This window comes from Chiloscyllium plagiosum, chromosome 18 (genome assembly GCF_004010195.1).
Source record: "Chiloscyllium plagiosum isolate BGI_BamShark_2017 chromosome 18, ASM401019v2, whole genome shotgun sequence".
NCBI classification, from domain to species: domain Eukaryota; kingdom Metazoa; phylum Chordata; class Chondrichthyes; order Orectolobiformes; family Hemiscylliidae; genus Chiloscyllium; species Chiloscyllium plagiosum.
Genome location: NC_057727.1, coordinates 53930726 through 53950845, shown reverse-complemented (window position 1 = coordinate 53950845; position 20120 = coordinate 53930726). Strand labels below are relative to the sequence as shown.

The following is a 20120-nucleotide window of genomic DNA, read 5'->3' as shown; positions in this document are numbered from 1 at the left end:
CACTAAGTATGTCTGATGTTTGAAGCATCTATACTCTCACAGTGTTACAGTAAACCATCAAAGCTCAGACAATAATGGGTGTACTTTCTACTATTAGCCTTTAGCTGTTAGCATTCTGTACATATTCGCCAACAACCTGAATGGCCTGCACTTCATTTAAAAGCTGTACATGACATGTTAATTTTTGATTCATAAGCTATAATCATTTTTTATTATGATCTGCTTTAACCACATTTCACAGCAAGCATACTGTGTCTTTTCTCAAGGTGCAGACTACTGTGGCAACAATGAAAGAATGTTAGCTGCAGGTGGTCCACTCTGTCACTCTTATGGCAAATTAAAGATGGACACCCAGGAAGGTAAATTGCAATAAAGGAAAAGTGTGAGCTGAGATTCACTATGGTATTTTGCTTCTCTTACTACTTCATTTGTGACCTTCCTTAATGTGGTCACGTAGATGGATTATCAATCTGTAAATCCTTCTGATACAGGTATAGCAAGCAGTCAGAGCAGGAGTTTCCTGATCAGCTAGAACCATGTCATAGCTACAATTTAACAGCCTCCCCATATCAGCCACAACAGCCTTTGTGGTTTCAGTTGCTTGAAAGTACATCAGATCACAGAATCATCATAGCATGCCCATTAAAAGTAATAGATGACCGCTACTTCCCAGAAATTCTTCCTAAGCCTTCTTTGTTTTGTCCTTCTCCAAGTGTTGCGATAAAAAGAAGCAGGGCTGGCTACTCTGCTACTTCAACTGTCAGGCACCAATCACTGGCCCCTTCCCAAGTACTGGGTACAGTTTTCCGATTGGCATGGGGGTGGAGGAGGGAGGGGGTAAACATGGGTGTGAGTATTAAGGAGCAAACCAAAGATGAGTACACAAGGTGAAATATGAATCAAGATTTGGGGAGAGGAACTCCAAACCAGAATATAAGAAGTAAGGTGATCCGAACTTGAAAGTCGAGAAATGCTGAGGACATTGTTCGGAAGATTTGTTTCTATAAAAGTAGAGTTACACTGTAGAGCATGAGCTATAATGTACAGGAACTGTTGATGATCTCCAATACCATATAATAAATGAACTGAATGGGGAGCCTGCTCCCCATGGGCTACCCAAAGAGGAGGAATTGTCCCTAACTAGTTTGGTTTCCCATCAGAACAATGTATTCCCATCAACATGTATTTGACAGCTGTTGATTCTAGTTCTCCAGGGATAAGAATTGAATTGGTCATGCCATGGAGAGTCCATTTTATGGGCATATGAGTGAGCATGAAGATCAATCTGCCCATTTCAAATGATAGTGAAGAGGTCTAATCTTCACTGTGAGTGGCAAATAAAGGCACCAGCTGTTGGTTAGGTTTGCTCTTACCCATAAATTTTTGGAGGGGATTTTGTATGATAAATTGCTAGAAGGACCACTCAAATGATGTGGCATCCTTTCAGGCTAGCTGTAACCCCTGTTAACAGGCTAAGCAGCTGCTTTTGCTCACACATCTCTTGTCCCACCAGAGATCCGAAAGCTCTTTGACCATTGCTCTACAGCCATCAGAGGTACCTATCATTCCATCCCATATTTTGGGCAATCAGATCACAACACTGCGCTCCTCCTCCTGACTCACAAGCAGATATTGAAGTGCGAAGCCCCACTCCAGAAAGTTGTGCAGTGTTGGTCTGAGATAACGGAACAGCTTCTCCAGGACTGCTTAGGTTCGGTAGACTGGGCCATATTCAAGAACTCAGTGGGCAACCTAACCGAGTATGCCACTGCCATACAGACTGCATCGGTAAGTATGTAGATGACTGCGTGCTGAAGGAGTTAATCTAAATGTTCCCCAACTGGAAAGCATGGATGAACCGGGAGATCCAATCCCTACTGAAGTCCAGGTCTGAGGCGTACAAGTTGGACAACCCTGACCAATACAGGAAATCCAGATACAACCTTCGTAAGGCCATCAGAGATACCAAGAGGCGATACCAAACTAAGTTTGAGACCCAGACCAACCACTTGGACTTTTGCGGCAAGACTTACACAATGTAACGGGCTACAAAGCGAAGTCAAACAAAATCGTGGGCTCAATACATTCTGCACTCACTTAGAACAGAGAGTTAGTGAAATGATGTCAGTTATTCTAATAGCCACAGGTGTACCTATACTCACAGTCACCACTACAGACGTTAGGTCAGTCTTCTTGAGAGTGAACCCACAGAAAGTGACTAGCCCAGAAGGTGTCCCCAGCCGTACACTCAGAGCCTGTGCAGCCTACCTGGCAAGAGTATTCACAGACATCTTTAACCTTTCCTTACTACCATCTGAAGTCCCCAACTGCTTTAAAAAGACCACCATCATCCAAGTAACAAAGAAAAATAATGCAGTGTGCCTCAATGATTACCACCCGGTGGCTCTGACCTCCATAATTATGAAGTGCTTTGAGAGGTTAGTCATGGCTCACGTCAACTCCGGTCTACCAAACTGCCTGATCCTTTGCAATTTGCCAACCAGCGCAACAGGTCCACAGCAGTCGCCAGCTTCCTGGCCCTACACTCACCCCTGAAACATCTCGATAACAAGGATACATATGTCAGGCTCCTGTGTACTGACTACAGCTCTGTCTTCAACACCATAATTCCAAATAAACTCATTTAAGTGTTGGCTCCCCCCCTCTGTTACAGATTCTTGATCTCCTGACTTATAGAGTGCAATCAGTAAGAATAGGCGACAACATCTCCTCCACCATAATACTCAACTCTGATACCCCATTGGCTGTATACTCAGCCCCCTACTGAAACACTCATGACTGTGTGGCCAAATTCTGCCCCAACTCCATTTACAAGTTTGCTGGTGACACAGCTATTGTAGGTCAGATCTCAAACAACGACTAGACAGAATACAGGAAAGAGACTGAGTGCTTCGCGTCATGGTATAAAGACAGCAATTTGTCCATCAACATCCGAAAAATGAAGGTGCTGATCACTGACCTCAGGAAGTGGAGTGAAGGGCATGCCCCTGTCTGCATCAATGGTGCTGAGGTGGAAATGATTGAGAGCATCAAGTTTCTGAGAGTGATGATCACTATCAATTTGTCCTGATCCATCCACATTGATGTGAAGGTCAAGAAACACACCAATGCCTCTACTTACTCATGAGGCTCAGGAAATTTGACATGTTCATAAAGACTCTGGCCAATTTTTATTGATGTACCATCAAAAGCATCCTTTCTGGATGATTTTAGCATGGTATGGCAACTGTTGTTCCCTAGGAAAGTTGTGAACACAGCCCAGACCATCATGCAAACCAGGCTTCTTTCTATTGACTCCATTTATACTTCCCACTGCCTCAGGAAAGCAACCAACATAATCAAAGACCCCTCCCACTGCAGTAATGCCCTCTTCAAACCTTCCCGTTGGGCAGATCTAAAAGCTTGAATACATGTATAAACAGATTCATGAACAGCTTCTTTCTAGTTCTGAGGAACGAGCACCAGACCCGAAATGTTTACTTTGGTTTCTCTTTACGATGCTGCCAGACCTGCTGAGCTTTTCTAGCAACTTCTGGTTTTGTTACAGCTTCTTCCCTGCTGTTATCTGACTTTTATGTGACTCTGTATCTTCTGTGGGGCTGTAACACTGTATTCTGCACTCTGTTCCGCTACTCTGATACACTTTGTATGGTATGATTTGCCTGCAGGGCATGCAAATCAACACTTTTCACTATATTTCAGTACATGTAACAACAATAAATCAAACTGAAGCTCAAACTTAATCACAGCACAGATTCTGAATTTGGAAGTGCCAGAATATTAATTTGATGATAGTTGAATTGTACAAAAAGTTGAATTTTACAGAAAACCACTTAATGAGAGGGGGAAAAATGGACTATCTGAGATAAAGAAGCAAGTTAAAAAGTTAAAATTCGCACTAAAAGAAAATCCAACAATAATTGAAAGCTAAATGAGATACTAAATTTTTCCAATAGGAGCATTATTTTAGATTAATCTTTAGTGTTATTTGAAATTAATTACTCTGTAACTCTGTTTAAACTGCAATTTGACATTCCACATCTACAACATTCGTATAGGAAATTTGTCTCAGCAGTGTATATATTTTTATTGTTCCTCTGTTAACTGATGGAACTTGCAAATTGCATTAAGTTAAGCTTGCTAAAGTAGTTTCAGTTGTTTATGTAAACTTACAACTTTAACAATCAACAAACACACCAAAGTAGTCAACTAAAAGATTATTCTAAAGCATTTGCTATGTTATTAACAGTATACAAACCATTATACAATGCAACATACTGCTCTTGCCAATAGTCAAGCTTAGAGCCCTGATGAAGGGCTTTTGCCCGAAATGTCGATTTTCCTGCTCCTCGGATGCTGCCTGACCAGCTGTGCTTTTCCAGCACCACTCTAATCTTGACTCTGGTCTCCAGCATCTGCAGTCCTCACTTTTGCCTGCTCTTGCTGATAATCTAAAATAAAGTGCTCTGTCAGGAAGCAGGCCTTATACAGATACAAAGAGCATTAAAAGTTTCAGGTCAATAACCATTCATCTATGCAGGGATTCTGATGAATAGAATCCCTATGGCCCAACAAGTCCACACCGGTCATCTGAAGAGTAACCTACCCAGACACATTCCCCCGACCCTATATTTAGCCCTGACTAATGCATCTAACTTACACATCCCTGAACACTTTTGGCAATTTAGCATAGCCAATTCATCTGATTTGCACATCTTTGGATTGCAGGAGGAAACCGGAGCACTCAGACGAAGCTCATGCAGACATGGGGAGAACATGTAAACTCCACACAGACTGTTGCCTGAGGCTGGAATTGAACCTGGGTCCCTGCCACCGTGCCGCCATTTTAAAAATATATTTATATACTCAACAATGACTACAGCCAATGCACAATTAAAATCAGTAATTTGTTTTGAAAAATAAATTTACCATCTTATACATGCAGCACCAATTCCTAAGTCTACTGGATTGGAATAAAGGTGCCTCAAATCCACTTGAATAGTTGTAGGTGCTGTGAAAGGATAGTGAACAAATGTCACCAACTCCAGGAGGCACTAACCATAAATCAGATCGTAGACAGCCCGATTCCCTACCTCACCCACTTGAAAAATATAGAAAATATAGTGCATATATTATAACGTTTAATTAGCTACATCTAAGGAAGGATCATAATAGCCAGTTAACTCAGTACCCACCATGGTTACCTGAAAAAAAAAGTTTGAAGTTATGAGGAAGACCAGCATTTGTTGCCCATCTCTTGATAAGTGACAAGGTTAAATTGTTGCAGTCCATTTAATGCAAGGATACCCACAATGCTATTCGGGATGGAGTACCATGATTTTCATCCAGTGATGCTGAAGGAATGGTGATATATTTCAAAGTCAGGATGGCATGGTGGGAAACTTGCAGGTGATGAAGTTCCCATATATCTGCTGTCTTTGTGGTAGAGGTTGTAGGTATGAAAGGTGCTGCCAAAGGAGGTTAGCAAATTGCTACTTTACATCTTCAAATACATTTTCAAAACTCTGAATATTTTCTTGCGTCTAAGAAGGACTGTCCTTAGGCCTCAAGAGAAAACAATGTTGCTGCTACTATGCATCATTGGTGTAGTGGGTTTGGATGATAAAGGTGAAGGATGGGCTGCTGATAAAATGGGCTGCTTTGTCCTGGATGGTGTTAAGCGTCTTGAATGTTGTTGGAGCTGCTCTAATCCAGTCAAGTGGGGAGTATTCCATCACACCTGTGGACTTGTGCCTTGACGACGGCAGACAGATTCTGGAGAGTCAGTGGTTGAGTTACTTAGAAGTGATTTGATTTATATGTTTCAGAGCAATTGCTAATTTATACTTGGTCGCTTTCACAAGACAGTGAGAGTACTTTGACTGGTTTGTTTTGATTTTGGTGCTTCATGCAGAATAAACTTTTTTACTTGTCTCTATTCTGAGCAAATCAGTTTGGCTACTACTATATGATGGACACATTTTATGTATAAGTGCTTTGCAAGTGTGTCATTTATATTTTCAAGCATGGTACCCTCTTTGCATGTGAAAAATATTCAAGTATAATGAAGTTCTTCTCTTCATACAATGAAACTGAACTCTATATTTTTTGTTTAATCTTATAGATGAGTATTGTGATAAGTTACTGAAGATCTATTTCCTAATCTCATGCCTATGTATTATTGTTATAATCTCTGATGACAGAATCTCCTTCAAGTGCTTTATTGCTCTTTTAATCCAGAAGCAAAGTGCCGGATGCTGGACTTTTGGAAAGTTGGATACTGGGAATCTGAAATAAAACCAATAATGCTCAGCAGCCCTTGCAATATCTGTGGAGAGAGTAACAAGAGTTAATAGAATGGCACATACAGTCTCTCAGCAGCAGATTTGCAAATGGTGTGGAATACTGTGCCCACCCTGTAACCACCAGTACAAGTTTACCAGTGTCAGCAGAGGCTTCAGAAAGCCCTGGCTCTCAGGGGTCAATTGAACCATGTTCAGCTCTCGCTGCACAGGAGAGGCTTTTCTTTAATATGCCTTTCAAAGTTCTCCTGGCTCATTCCCTTCCTTCCCAGCCTGTTTGCACCAGCCCACTATCAGACATTCCTGCCTGCTCTAGGTAATAACTTACCTTAAACCAATCAATTCCAATCTGAGGGACAAATGCCTTCAGGGTGAGCCACAAAATGACATATGAGAAGATCCAGGTGACTCTGCAAGCAAATTAGAAATGAGAACTGAAATTGCTGGAGATACCTAGTCTGTCAATACCAATGGAGAGGGAAAAGATTAAGTATTTTATGTATTTGTTTTGATGAGGGAATCTTACAGACCCATTAAAACCAGCCTAGTGTCTCAAGTCTGTGTTCTGACGAAAGGTCAGATACATGAAACACTTAATCTTCTTCTCTCTCCATTGGTATTGACAGACTAGGTATCTCCAGCAATTTCAGTTCTCATTTCTAATTTGCTTGCACTGTCACTTGGAACTTCTTACATGGCATCTGGGTCTTTGTTATTAAGTCATCATTTTTGGCTAATCCCAGTGCATTTTCTGTTTGCATCTGTAACACTTATGCCACAGAGTTATCTTGACTCGGCATAAAGTGAGGAACCAGATTCCACATGATTGACACCTCAGTTGTCATCCTGTCCGCTTGCAGCAAACGTAAGAGTTATAGTAATAAAATTTTGATTTACATTCTCTTGCATTTTCTTTCCTCATTTCCATAGATTTTTGAATAACTATTTATATGGTGAGTGCCAATGAGTGATGACATCTTTGGATGACTGGCAACTGGCTCGGAGGAGTTCCTGCAGCCAACAAAATGATGAAACGGACATCTATAGGTGCATTCGTCGACTTGAAGGTGCTTCAGTACCTACTCACATCAATCACATGCAAGTTAAGTCAACTCCCATGCATAGCACGAATGAGAGGGCGAAATTTTCTCAGACCCCATGACACCAGCAAGGCTTTGTGTGAAGTGGGAGACTTTTGCAAAATCATAGGTGCACTGATGGTTGCAAAAAGTAAGTGAACCTGAGATTTTCCAAGAAGCCACCTGCATCAAGTCAGTGCTATCTCTTCCCATGTTATGGGTCCTCAGAAAATTTCTCCCAGTAACCTTTCCAACTCATTATTATTTAGTGTTTATCTAAAGATATGCAGCACAACATTAGAATTTATTTCTGATTTATTATGGTGCAATTTTCACCAAGGATTTCTCGAAGTGATTACTTACATGGAATATAGACTTTAAAATAAATTAAATTTAAACAGAATTATACTTGCCCTACTTAACAATAAACACATTATTTTCCTCTGTCTAATTTATGAAGCTACTTCTATGCCTGTTTTTCTGTTAAAATTTGTATTTATGTCTTTATAAGTTAGAAAGACACATTGTTTGGAGTACTACCCCATCAATCTCTTATTGAATCCTAAATAGGGGACAATGCATCTACCTCAAACACAAAGAAGGTAGTCCTCACTTAAAGTTTGAAAACAACTTTCAGTGAATAATCAAATCCCATAGGAATCAATGTTACACTTGGAGTTAGGCTACTTTGAACATTTTCTTGCCTGAAACAAGACAAAATACATGTTGAAATACTGAAATATATCTCTGAATATAACAGAACTAATGCATAAACTGACATCTATAAATTGGTGTATATATATATATATTAGCTTTTTTAAAAGTAAATTTCTGGGGTAGATGAATATTTCAGGTTTCTGAAATATTATGGAAACTTTTTGGCTTATCTCGTTTTGTGGCTTGCAGTACCAAAAGGTTGACATTGATGGATTTAATATTATTTAAACAGAACTAGGTGGTGGCTATGGCATGGTGCTTATGTCTTTTGGTAGAGTTCAACCGTGCCTTAATCCCTATTTTTTAAAAAATTATTGTTTGGCTCTTTTTCACAGTTTTGTTTCTACCTGCTGCACGACAGCTCAGTGAAAATGCTGCAGCCCCATTACAGCTTCTTATTCACATCCATTGTGTGGCTTACGCTTTCACTTTGTTTGACCAATGAGTGTCCTTTGCCCTCTCTATCTCACTGTAATTCCTCACCTTTTTTTTTATTAAAAAGTCATGTCTCCTGCTAGAATACATTAGTTTTGCTTTTTTTCCTGTGTTTTGAAAAATGCCTTTTGCTGATCCAGTATACCTAAAGGCCAAAAATCAAATAATGACACCAGGTTATAGTCCAACAAGTTTATTTGAAATTACAAGCTTTCAGAGCTCTGCTCCATCCTTAACTCCAGCATCTCCACAATATCGTAAAGAGTGAGCTGCCAAACTGCTCTGGGCTGCCCCCAGTACTGGGAAGAAAGCACTCACTGCACTGATGTAACTAGAATTTTCTCACTGTTGAAGTCAGTTTTAAAGGTGGGTGAAGAAATGGCATTTATGTCCTTTTAAAGGGATGCAATTTCTCTTTTTCTTGTGGCACAGAAGGCTAATTTATCTAGTTGTTAATGAGAAAGGCATAAAGAATCAACATTCTCTTGGCACCATGTGCCTGACACGGGATGATGTGATGACATGTCAGGCTTGAAATTAAACCAGAACTAAGAATGTACATTAAAAAAAGGCCCTTGAAAGAAAACAGTGTTCTAGAAAAATAACATTAAATGGACTGACATTATGTGAAGGTCAGTCTGTATTAAGTTAATGGGCTTCATCTCCTTACAAAACAGTATGTTAAACTTTGACCTTTATACCTGGTGCACAAGCAGTGTCAGCTCCACCTGCAGTATATGGAGGTAGATGACCACTGTAACTGTAAACAAGTACAAAGTAATCCTCACCAAAAACACAGCAAATTTCAAACTCGTCATTAAGGGGAATGTTAAGCTATCTGAAATTCCGAATGACATTGCCAACTCCTCAAGAGTGCCATATTTGCAGATGACATTCATAGCAGTTCAGAACAGCAGAAATAATTTCAAAGTTAGCAAATATCGAAGAATAGGGACAATTAAGGGGAAGTAGTACAGAGTGGTAATGTCACTGAATTTGTACTTCAGATGCCAAATTCTGCATTGGGGACATTAGTTCAAATATCACCATGGCTATTGGTGGAATGTAAATTCGATCAATAAAATCTGGAATTGAAAACTAGTCTCAATAATAATGACTACCATTGATGTAAAAAACCACCTGATTTACTAAAATCCTTAATAGAAGGAAATTTCCATCCTGGCCAGACCCATAGCATATAGTTGACCCTTAGATGTCTGATCCACTCAGTTCAAGGGGCAAATAGGAATGGAGAAAAAGAATTCTGGCCTTGCCAGTGACTTTAACATTGTATAAAATGATTTAAAAAATTTGAAATCTGGTGAGCTCACAGACTTACTGACTCACCTTCATTAACCCTTGGGATGAACAGACTCCATTTTAAATTCCTTTTACATAAGCTATACTAAGAAATAATGCAGATTAATTAGATGTATAATCAATGCATGAAGAAATGCTTACTGTAATAGTACATAGCTATGGGGAAATCAATTTAGAGTGTAAAAACCCCTGACTGAGCAATTTTATTTCAAATAGATTTTCAAAGTTCTGAATTCTTTCCTGATCCCGGAAAGAACAGTTTGCAGGCCTCAAGAGAAAACAATGTTGATGCGTGTTCACTGCATTTGGTCAAAGTTCTGCATGGGGTTCATGTACCCCTCTATCTACCTCCTGAGCTTGTTTGCTGTAGCTCCCTTTTGGTAAATATGCATGTGTTTCTTTCAGTGACAATAGTCTATGTTTGTCAGACATCTAAATAATTCTGCCAACATGCTGTAGCTCACATAATGAGAGAAATTTAAATCTTTGTTTAAAGTTGCTAACAGTGCAATAGATGGAAAACCATGTAAATATGCACCTCTTTATTGTGGGCACTGTCAGTCCCATAGAGATGTCGTCAATCAGATTTTGTGTGAACAGCCTGGATCCCCAGTACTAGACTTCTGGGTTGGCATTGAGCAGGACATTAATGTCTAATAATAATAATATATGATAAATACATAAGGTTAATTAAATATACATTTTTCCAGTATGCATTATGCAAATTTTATGATTGCATGACCCCAGATCAACAACTTGGTCACTTAAAATACCTAACAGAGAAAACATGCAGAAGTTCCTTTTACAATATACTGTCCAGTAATTAACATGGAAAGAGATTGCAAACCATGAGGCTGGATTTTGATTATAAATTTGGTAATCAAGAGTTGACCATGCAAGTTAATCTGATGAACTCATCAGAAAGCAGTCAATTAGACAAAGCTCTCAGCTCCCGTCAAAACTGTGAATACAATCCTTGCTGAACCAAACCACTTAGTGTGGGTAGGAATGTAGCCAACTATTCATAATGAGATTCCATTCCACAACTATACAAACCAATCTTCCAGACCTAAACACAAAGTACATCTGAAGTTTACTGAACAATTGACTAGCTATCTGCTCACATTTCAAAGCTCAAGAGATGAACTTTCAGTCACAGAAGTCATGTATCTATTCAGCAATTTCAGGAGCTTAACAGATATCTGAACTTTAAATCAATGAATAAACCAAAGTGTCAGTGTCCAAGTGCTACATGCAAAGAAGGTTTGCTGGAGAGAGTACTCAAATGCATCTGAAAGCTTACACAATGATGGTCAATTTACTGATCACCTATGTTTTGACAACAAAGCTCTATGATCAATCATTGCATTGGGAACATAACTAACTTATCAAACAGTATCTAATTATGACATTTTAAGTTGATAAGACCTTTTATTAGTACCTGTGAAAACATACCTGATCCTATATGACGCTCTCGCAATGTTCACAAACTGACAGACTTGTTATGTTTCACACAGGCTTTGAAACCTATTCACCTTGCTGAAGGTTCAAACTCAAAGAAATTAAAATTGAGGCAACATTAAAAAGCCTGAACCAAATGTCACTTCGAGTGTGCATACTGGAATCATGCATGCCTCGTCAACTGCCATGTTTTCTACACCAGTCAATATTATGACCAACAGCTGTAAAATTTGAATGTATAGCTCCCCAACTTCATTTTCAGCAACATGGTAAAGATTTGTCCAGTATTAGGATGACAAAATGTGACCCATGTTCTCTGATACTAAAGGTTCCTTTCCTGAAAACTGCATGGAAATAGGATGAAGGCCTCTTTTGTCTGCTGACTATTAAATGCCTTCATTTTAATCAACAGTGTGGTCCATGTTAATCTAGTTCCCAGTGAGCCCAACTTCATCGCACAAAAAAACGGTATAATTGAACAGCTTTTGGCAGTCTTTGGTTCTCCCAGAAGTAGCCACTCCATTGGTGCACGTTATAGTGAAACCACACTGCTGTGTTTCAGTGCTTATCCCTGTGTGCAGTACAGAGGAGTCTTGATCCGAAACAAATTTTTCATAGACCTGACACAAAGCTAACAGCATTAGATCCAACTGCAGGATTAGGCGTAGGCTATTCAGCTCCTTAAACTTGCCCCACCTTTCAAAAGAGCATGGCTGATCTGCCCCAGGCCTCAACTCCTCTTTTCTGCCAGCTCTTCATCGTCCTCCATTTGATTTCTTTTTCAAAATTCCACCTCCTCTTTCAATTATCTAAGTTTTATATTTAATCAGAAAAGATATTTGACACTGAAAAATGCAAAATTACCTCGATCTTTGTTAAATAATATAAAATAAGTTATAGATAGACACTTTGTTTATCAGATTATAGTTAATTAAAGCTCCATGCTACTAGATGAACACATTGCTGGGAATGTTTCTATATTCAATTCTAGAACACACATAAGCTGAAAGAAGAACCAATTATTTATTACTCATGACAGCCATTTTAAGCCATTTGTATTGTATGGTGCTGTCAAATATAATGGACAGACTCATTATGGCACAGTATTAATGGGTTAGTCATTTGACAAATCAAGCATAGCATTGACATTATTGGCCATCCCTCAATTTGAAGGTGACATCAGGATTGCGAGCTCTTGCCTTGGGTCTTCATGTGACGGAGCAGAGTGATTTTCGACGCAGTGGTTTTTGGGCATGTCAGGTGGGAAGTCACATGAGGCAGTGGGATCCAAGATTTACTTCATTTTCTTTCCTTTGCTGCCATCACTCTGCTTCATTATTAAGATGTTGTGAATTACTGCCTGATGTAGCACAATGACACAGTACATTTCAGCATGCTAATTCATGCAAAACATGTGAGATGCATTATGTCATAGGACAGGAGGGTGTAGCAGACAGTAATCTAATCTCATTTGTTGAGACCCTGAATGATGAGAGTTAACATGTCCACCTTAGATAACCTTTAAGGCCCTTCAAATACAATTTTATGGTTAGCCGGACAATCTAGCAGATCAATTGCGTCTAATGTAAAATATGCTGCTTCTATTGCCTGTTTGATTTCACAAGGTATTTTGAGGAGATTTTCCTAGTTAGAACATTTGCTTATCATTTGGGAGTAGTGCTCATTGAATAAAATAGATCTTATCTTCTAGGATGCCTGGGGATTTAAGTGCAGCCTTTCGTTAGTCAGCTCTGGCTATAGATTGCAACAAATCATGCAAAAATAGCAGTTCTGTAAGAAGCAGTCAAATGCCTCACTAAGTTTTGCACTCCTTCGCAAGAATACCAGTTGGTATTTGCAGCCAGTTGAAGCAATTGGCACAGGAAATAACACAGGTTCAGACCCTGGCCTGTGTCTACAAAAATTGAAACTAAGATCAGGAAATTAGGCTATGGGTGACTATCATGGGAAACCTTCCAAAAATTTCACTGTGGAGCAAACAGCATTACCAGTGAGAACCAAACTCTTCTCATCTCTAGAAATTTAGGCCAATGCGGTAAAATGCTCAATGATTTGACCAGAGTAGACAAAGAAGCACATTAGCTGCTGTATTAGCCCTCTGTAATTAGCAATTGTACAACTAATTCTTATTGTGGCTCCGGCTGGGGGAAAGAGGAGGGTGAGTTACATATCTCTGAATCTCACACCATGGCTTCCCTTTTCTCCGCATGGCAATCATTTGCATGTCAGACATTAATCTCCTTTCCTCTATTTTAACAACCTCCTTACATGCCTTACGTTAGGTCCTCCATGACACACTCACTAACAGTCAGCCTTCTTGTAATTGAATCAATCATGTTGTAAGAGAAATTTGTGCAGAACACTCACAAAGAGCAGAACACTGGATGGGGTATCTCCAACCATGAGCACTTCACACTGAATAGCAAATTGATCATTTCAGGAGAGGCAAAATAATTCAACTGCTGGAGGCAACTTGCCTGGTGGTTGTATCATTGAGGTCTGCACTGTGTGCCTGGACTCCTTTTGTTTTTTTCATTACTGCTTCACAGGATGTGGGCACTGCAGACTTGACCTACCTACATTCACTGCCCACCCCTAATTCCATTTAGAAGATGGGGATGGGCCTTCCTTTTCACAACACCATGCCAGTGGAACTGGAATGAAATGTCAGAATGCCTAGAAATGAATATTAATCTTGTCAGGAACCATTTGCCATGGGAGGGGGATGCTTTCAGTTCCAGAAACCTTCCGTAGAGCATGAGCAGCCAATTACCTATCACAATTCTCATCCTCAGGTTGCATCTAGGAGAACCACTAGAATAATTGAATGAAATTCACTTGCAGCAATCAAGGGGAAGCACGGTGTTAGTAAGTTGGCATCCATTCAAGTTGCACATAATTGTAATAAAATGGAAACAACACTGGTTGTCCTTATTTGGTGCTGACATGTTCAGTCAGGTTATGATTATTGGTATGGTCATATTACAACTCTGTGTTTTTTAAGATGAGTGTTCCTCACAACATATTTGTACTTTTATATCAAGGAAATCTGCATTCTGAAATAGGTTTTTCCATACATTATCATCAACAGATTTTTAATTTCACCAGAGTGGCAAATGAGTTTTCAACAACATTAAGCACTAATGGCTGGTGTATACTAATATTCAAAAAGCACCCCTAACTCATCAGCATTCACATTTTGTTTAAGCTTTCTTACACAGCCATCTTTAAAGTTTCCCTTCGTGATCTCATATCAGATTGTTAGTAAATGTGATGTTGGATTATTTGAATCTGGACGTGAGACTTCTCAAAATCATTTCATGTAGGTAGATGTATAGTCAGCATATGAGTTTTGGCTGAAAGATTATGAGGTCACACTTTTGTGCTCTTTATCAGGCATATAGTGGTACTATTTGTTTTAAATGGAAAGATTTGTGCAGTAACTCTGTGACTATTTGTCCTGTAAGAATGTAAAGTAACTGAGAGCAGACACGCAGTTTAGCAGTTACTTCTCAGGTTAAAGTAGCTAGATTGGAGATGGTGCAATAAGTTTTAATTTCAAGACCAAGACTTATTCTTAACTTAGGAGCAACAAGCAAATGAAGGTCAGAGGCAGAGTGCCCATGGCAGTGTAGAAAAAGAATAATTAAAATCAAGAAATCATGTAGAGGTCATTGATTGGGAGGATTGATTGTCAGACAACAAATATCTATTATTTTTATTCAAGAGCATGGAAGTGAAATAATAAACAAGCCTACTCAAACATCAGTGGAGTTTATAAGTCTTGCATGAGCTGATCTTTGGAGAGAAAAGTATTCAACATATATCCTTCGTAAATCATTATACAGTATTTAGAGGTATGAATAACACATTTACATTGTAGGTTTATAGTTTTTGAGATAATTTCATCAAGCATTCACAACAGGAATTTGGTTTTCTTCTGTTTCAGGAGAGTGACTATACAGGTACCATGACTGATCAATTTCGTGTTGGAGGTGATCAACATTTCCAAGGTCAAGAATTGTATGAAGAAGCCGAGTCAAAATTGACAGCATGTGCGACACCAAACAATAGTCTCAGTGCCATTGATAAAAGTACCCTGCCTTCTCACAAACTGGAGAGCTCCATCCAACTAAAAGGCAGCTCCAGTTCCATAAAATCCTTTGACATCTCCACGAGGCCTAAAGGGGAGCCAATGACTGCAGTGGAGGCAAAAAAACACTATATACACAAACTTACACCGTATGAGGAACAGGAAATAGCTAGCTATTCAGAAATCTATTTTGTTGGACCAAATTCTAAAAAGAGACCAGGAATTATTGGAGCACCAAATAATAATAGCTACGATGATGATCAGGGCTCTTATCTCTATGTGCCACATGATCATATAGCATATCGATATGAAGTCATCAAGGTAATTGGAAAAGGCAGCTTTGGGCAGGTGGTGAAAGCTTATGACCACAAACTCCACCAATACATCGCCTTGAAAATGGTGAGGAACGAAAAGAGATTTCACAGGCAGGCAGCAGAGGAAATCAAGATACTAGACCATTTGAGGAAGCAAGACAAGGACAACAACATGAATGTTATCCATATCTATGAGAGTTTTTCCTTCCGTAACCACATATGTATGACCTTTGAACTACTAAGTATGAATCTCTATGAACTCATCAAGAAGAATAAGTTTCAAGGATTCAGTCTGCCCCTGGTCCGTAAATTTGCACACTCCATCCTGCAGTGCCTTGATGCTTTACATAAAAGCCATATCATCCATTGCGACTTGAAACCTGAGAACATCCTATTGAAGCAACAGGGCCGTAGTGGAGTTAAAGTGATCGACTTTGGATCCAGCTGTTATGACCATCAAAAAATTTACACATACATTCAGTCACGTTTTTACCGAGCTCCTGAGGTGATTCTAGGAGCACAATATGGGATGGCTATTGATATGTGGAGTTTGGGATGCATTCTTGCTGAATTGCTGACTGGTCACCCGCTGTTGCCAGGGGAAGACGAGGGGGATCAACTTGCTTGCATGATGGAATTATTAGGAATGCCATCAAAAGTACTTCTGGAATGTTCCAAAAGAGCCAAAATGTTCATCAGTTCTAAGGGTTACCCTAGATATTCTTCTATTGTAACTCTTCCTGATGGGACTGTGCATTTGAATGGTGGACGATCTCGAAGAGGAAAAACTCGAGGTCCCCCTGGTCAACGGGACTGGGTCAGTGCCCTAAAGGGTTGTGATGATCAATCTTTCATTGACTTCCTGAAACACTGCCTGGAGTGGGATCCTGCCTTACGCATGACACCAGCACAGGCCTTAAGGCACCCTTGGCTTCGGAGACGTCTGCCAAAGCCACCAACAAATGACAAAGCAACATTTGTCAAACGCATGTCAGCAAGCCCTACTAGCCTCATGGATGCAGTGGTTAAACTACCTCCTACTTCTGCCAGCATTGCCAATAAATTGAAATCCAATCAGAGTAATGATTCCAATCCCAACATGACTCAGAGGACAGTGCTGCCAAAGCTGGTCAGTTGACTGGTAACTTGAAGAAAATAACAGTTGTTGATACTCAGTCAGAATATGAATTCCTGTGGCATGCGGTATACAGGGAACATAATTTCTTCCTTTCTACATTCCAACTTGACTTGAGCCAACAGGTCTTTAATTATTACAAGGCTGCAAGTCTGCACTGAGCATGCTCCAGGACTGCTGGGCAGCTCCTGCCAGGCCACACTGTACACATTGGTTTACACTGTACAATGACACAAACTACCCACCAACATTCACAGTAAAGCAGTTGGGCTAGATGCACAATGAAAAGGTGTTCTTTGATTGGATAATTATTTATTTTACATCAGCAGTATCCTACTCAGATGACATAGTGTGCTAATCCTTTGCTCCCTGCATATTTGAAGGCCAAAAGTGCCCTTTAATTTACTCACTGATGAAACTGCTGTGAATGAAAATGGTCTCAAATCATTCACTTTCTAATAACCAAGAAAGATTTCATACATTTACAAACTTTGATGTAATAATGGATTTGGCCTACTAGCTATCCTAATTTATCTTTCTTGGGATCTGTATTTCCATTGGACACTGAACAGTGGCTTGCAGTCTCGGGTGGACATCTGTATGCATTGGAGGAGAGATGGTAGCATCCAGACACCTAGATGTGTCAATCCATTCTTTAAAGGGCATAAGGGTTGCTGATTCCTTTAGTTTGGCCAAGGTACTGTGTAAGTATATATGCAGGGATAACCCTCCTTAGGTGCAAATTAACTGCAACATCATGATATGGTGGAGATTTTCCTTAGTGACAAAGCTGGTAATGTTAAAAATCATAGGTAGCTCTCCTTCATTTTTGGCAACTGAGAGATGAGTTACCATTTATATCTGAGTTTGTGTTCATGAAATATCATTGCATTAGTTCTTGTTTTTATGAAACAATATATTAAAGGAGTTGACCAAAAGGAACTATCATCTGTGCAACTACATCAGAGAAAGACAAGCCTGTTTTTTTTAAAATTTGTACTGTATTTCACGCCTCTTTTCTATCTTTTAGTCCCTCATACCAGGTAATTTTTCAAACTAATAGGACAGGCGGGTAACCTAGCCTAGCAATAGCACCACGCGAACAGTTAACTGAGAATTTTGAAAGTTTTCCTCAGTGATCTGCCCTCTGATTTCCCCGTCATCCTTCTGCGAGTCGTGTCTCCGCAGGTAAAACCTTCAATGTATAATGTGCGAATCAAACAAACAGATTAATTCACACCTATTTGAAGATGAAGACATCAGCTGTGAAAGGGTACCGTCAACTAAGTAGTGTCAAAAATTATAAGCTCCACACGTAATTCAGATTTTCTGTCAATATACAATAACAGAAATTCACTAGATAAAGAAGTCTTTTCGAGGTAAAGAACCTCAATTGATTGTGCACTATTTTATCTTGAATGTCCATTTAGCAAATTTAAAGAGTAGAAAATTTGGAGAGGGGTCTGTAGTATTGGGAAGATCGCTCCAGAGGGTGGATTCAAAATGTCAATTTCACAAGCCTTCCACTTTCTAGTGATTGATAACAAGAAAATCAGGGGAATTGTAAATCAGATTCACTAATCTCTGCTGCTGATTGTTGGATCTATTGATTGGTAAGGCACCATGCCAGCAATGTTGTCTTGAAAAGTTCACCCTCCATAAATCATTTTCACTTATTGTTCATTTGAGTATTATAGCTATCACCCAAACACATAACACTTGATAAACATTGATTGCACTTCCTTAAGAAAACAAGACTAGCCCTTGCTGCTTACCTGCAGAATGTATTAATGGGCAATTCCAGTGAGACAGGGAGCTTTGCCTTTTGGGAGCACATTGAGAAATTAAATTCCACAAACAGGAAAAGAAAGACTTGCATTTTTGAAATGCACCTTTCATGACTACAAAATGCTTTACAGCCAATGACATCCTATTTGAAGTTAGTCAGTGTTATATTGTAGGAATTGCAGCAGCTACTTTGCATGCAGAAAACTCCCATAAGCAGCAATATGATAATAACTGAATAACCTGTTTCAGTGGTGCTGGTTGAGGAATTAGTGATTGTTAGGACACGAGGGAGAACTGTTTAGTGCTTCTCCAATGTATTGCCCATTTGGATTTTTCATCCCCATGGAGGAAAATAGATGAGGCCTTGGTTTGTGTCTCATCTGAAACACAGTATTTTTGACAGTGGTGCCTGATGAAGACATTATTAGAAACCAATCTGGAATTTTATTTGAAGAGCAAGTGAGCAGTGGTCCACCCCAGCTTTGATAAAACACAGCTGAGAACTAATTGTGAGCTGGAAGAGATACAAGGTATTTTAGGTTTAGTTGTGGATCAGAATGAGCTTCTTCTGATTTCTAAGAAGCCTTCGGCCTCCATTACCTCAATTTTCCCCTCTCCCCAATCACTTATAGATCCCATCCCCCCCCACCTTGAATAGCAATGCTTATATCTATTAATTTGGTATGGACTCAACCACAACAATTTTCTGCATCATCAGCAAACTTACGTATCATTTTCCTCACGCCTGTGCCTGAATCATTAATATTATTAGAAAACTACCAAGGTTCCAGGAAGATTTCCTTGTGGTCCACCGTCTCATCAGTATAGCCATTCCTGCCTCAGGTGCATTAGATCAGAAAGTTTTGCATGGTCAGGAAAGAGAGATCACGTCCAGGGTGAGACACAGCCCGAGTAAGTATGTAGTTTGGGGAATGTGGGAATGTGGTGCCAAAGGAACGAGGTGCTTTTTGCTTGCTTTTTTGCTTCATAGCTTGTAAAGTTGTGTTTTTAACAGGATAAATTGAAGCCCAGGATCAAGGTCCCAGTACAAAAGAGAGCACAGATAAACCGTAAGTGCATTGGTTGCTAAAAGCTGCTAATTTGACTATCTATTATAGGATACTTTCAGATTGAAGATAAGTATGAGAAATACTTACAGATTACAAGCTAAAGGACCAGTAGAAAACTTTTAGAAAAGCAAATGAAGAACTAAGTAAAGACAATTCAGATGCTGGGCCAGGCAATGTGTTGTACCTGCACGATATAGTTGCTGATGCACCCCATTGTGGTTTGTAGTGACCACATCTGTACCAAGTGTTGGTTGCTTGAAGAACTCTGGTTCAGAGCTTTGACCTGGAATCTGAACTTCGAAAATTGTGAGGGGAGAGGGAGAGTTACCTGGACGCTCTAGTCTAGGAGGTATTTACACTTCTT

General features: G+C 39.5%; 1 protein-coding gene across 4 annotated transcripts; it reads left to right on the top strand.

Annotated features, from left to right (window-relative positions):
• The first annotated feature begins 7262 nt into the window (after positions 1 to 7262).
• Positions 7263 to 19734, top strand: LOC122559101 (dual specificity tyrosine-phosphorylation-regulated kinase 2-like). 4 transcript variants are annotated; one of them, XM_043708390.1, is made up of 2 exons: positions 7263 to 7276; positions 15306 to 19734. In XM_043708390.1, the coding sequence occupies exons 1-2, from the start codon at positions 7274 to 7276 to the stop codon at positions 16899 to 16901; spliced, it is 1599 nt and encodes a 532-aa protein (XP_043564325.1). In that variant the 5' UTR covers positions 7263 to 7273; the 3' UTR covers positions 16902 to 19734. The 4 variants fall into 4 exon arrangements, with proteins under 4 accessions (XP_043564325.1, XP_043564326.1, XP_043564327.1 ...); XM_043708391.1 differs by lacking the exon at positions 7263 to 7276 and adding an exon at positions 10135 to 10254; XM_043708392.1 differs by lacking the exon at positions 7263 to 7276 and adding an exon at positions 14166 to 14224.
• The last annotated feature ends 386 nt before the right edge of the window (positions 19735 to 20120 follow it).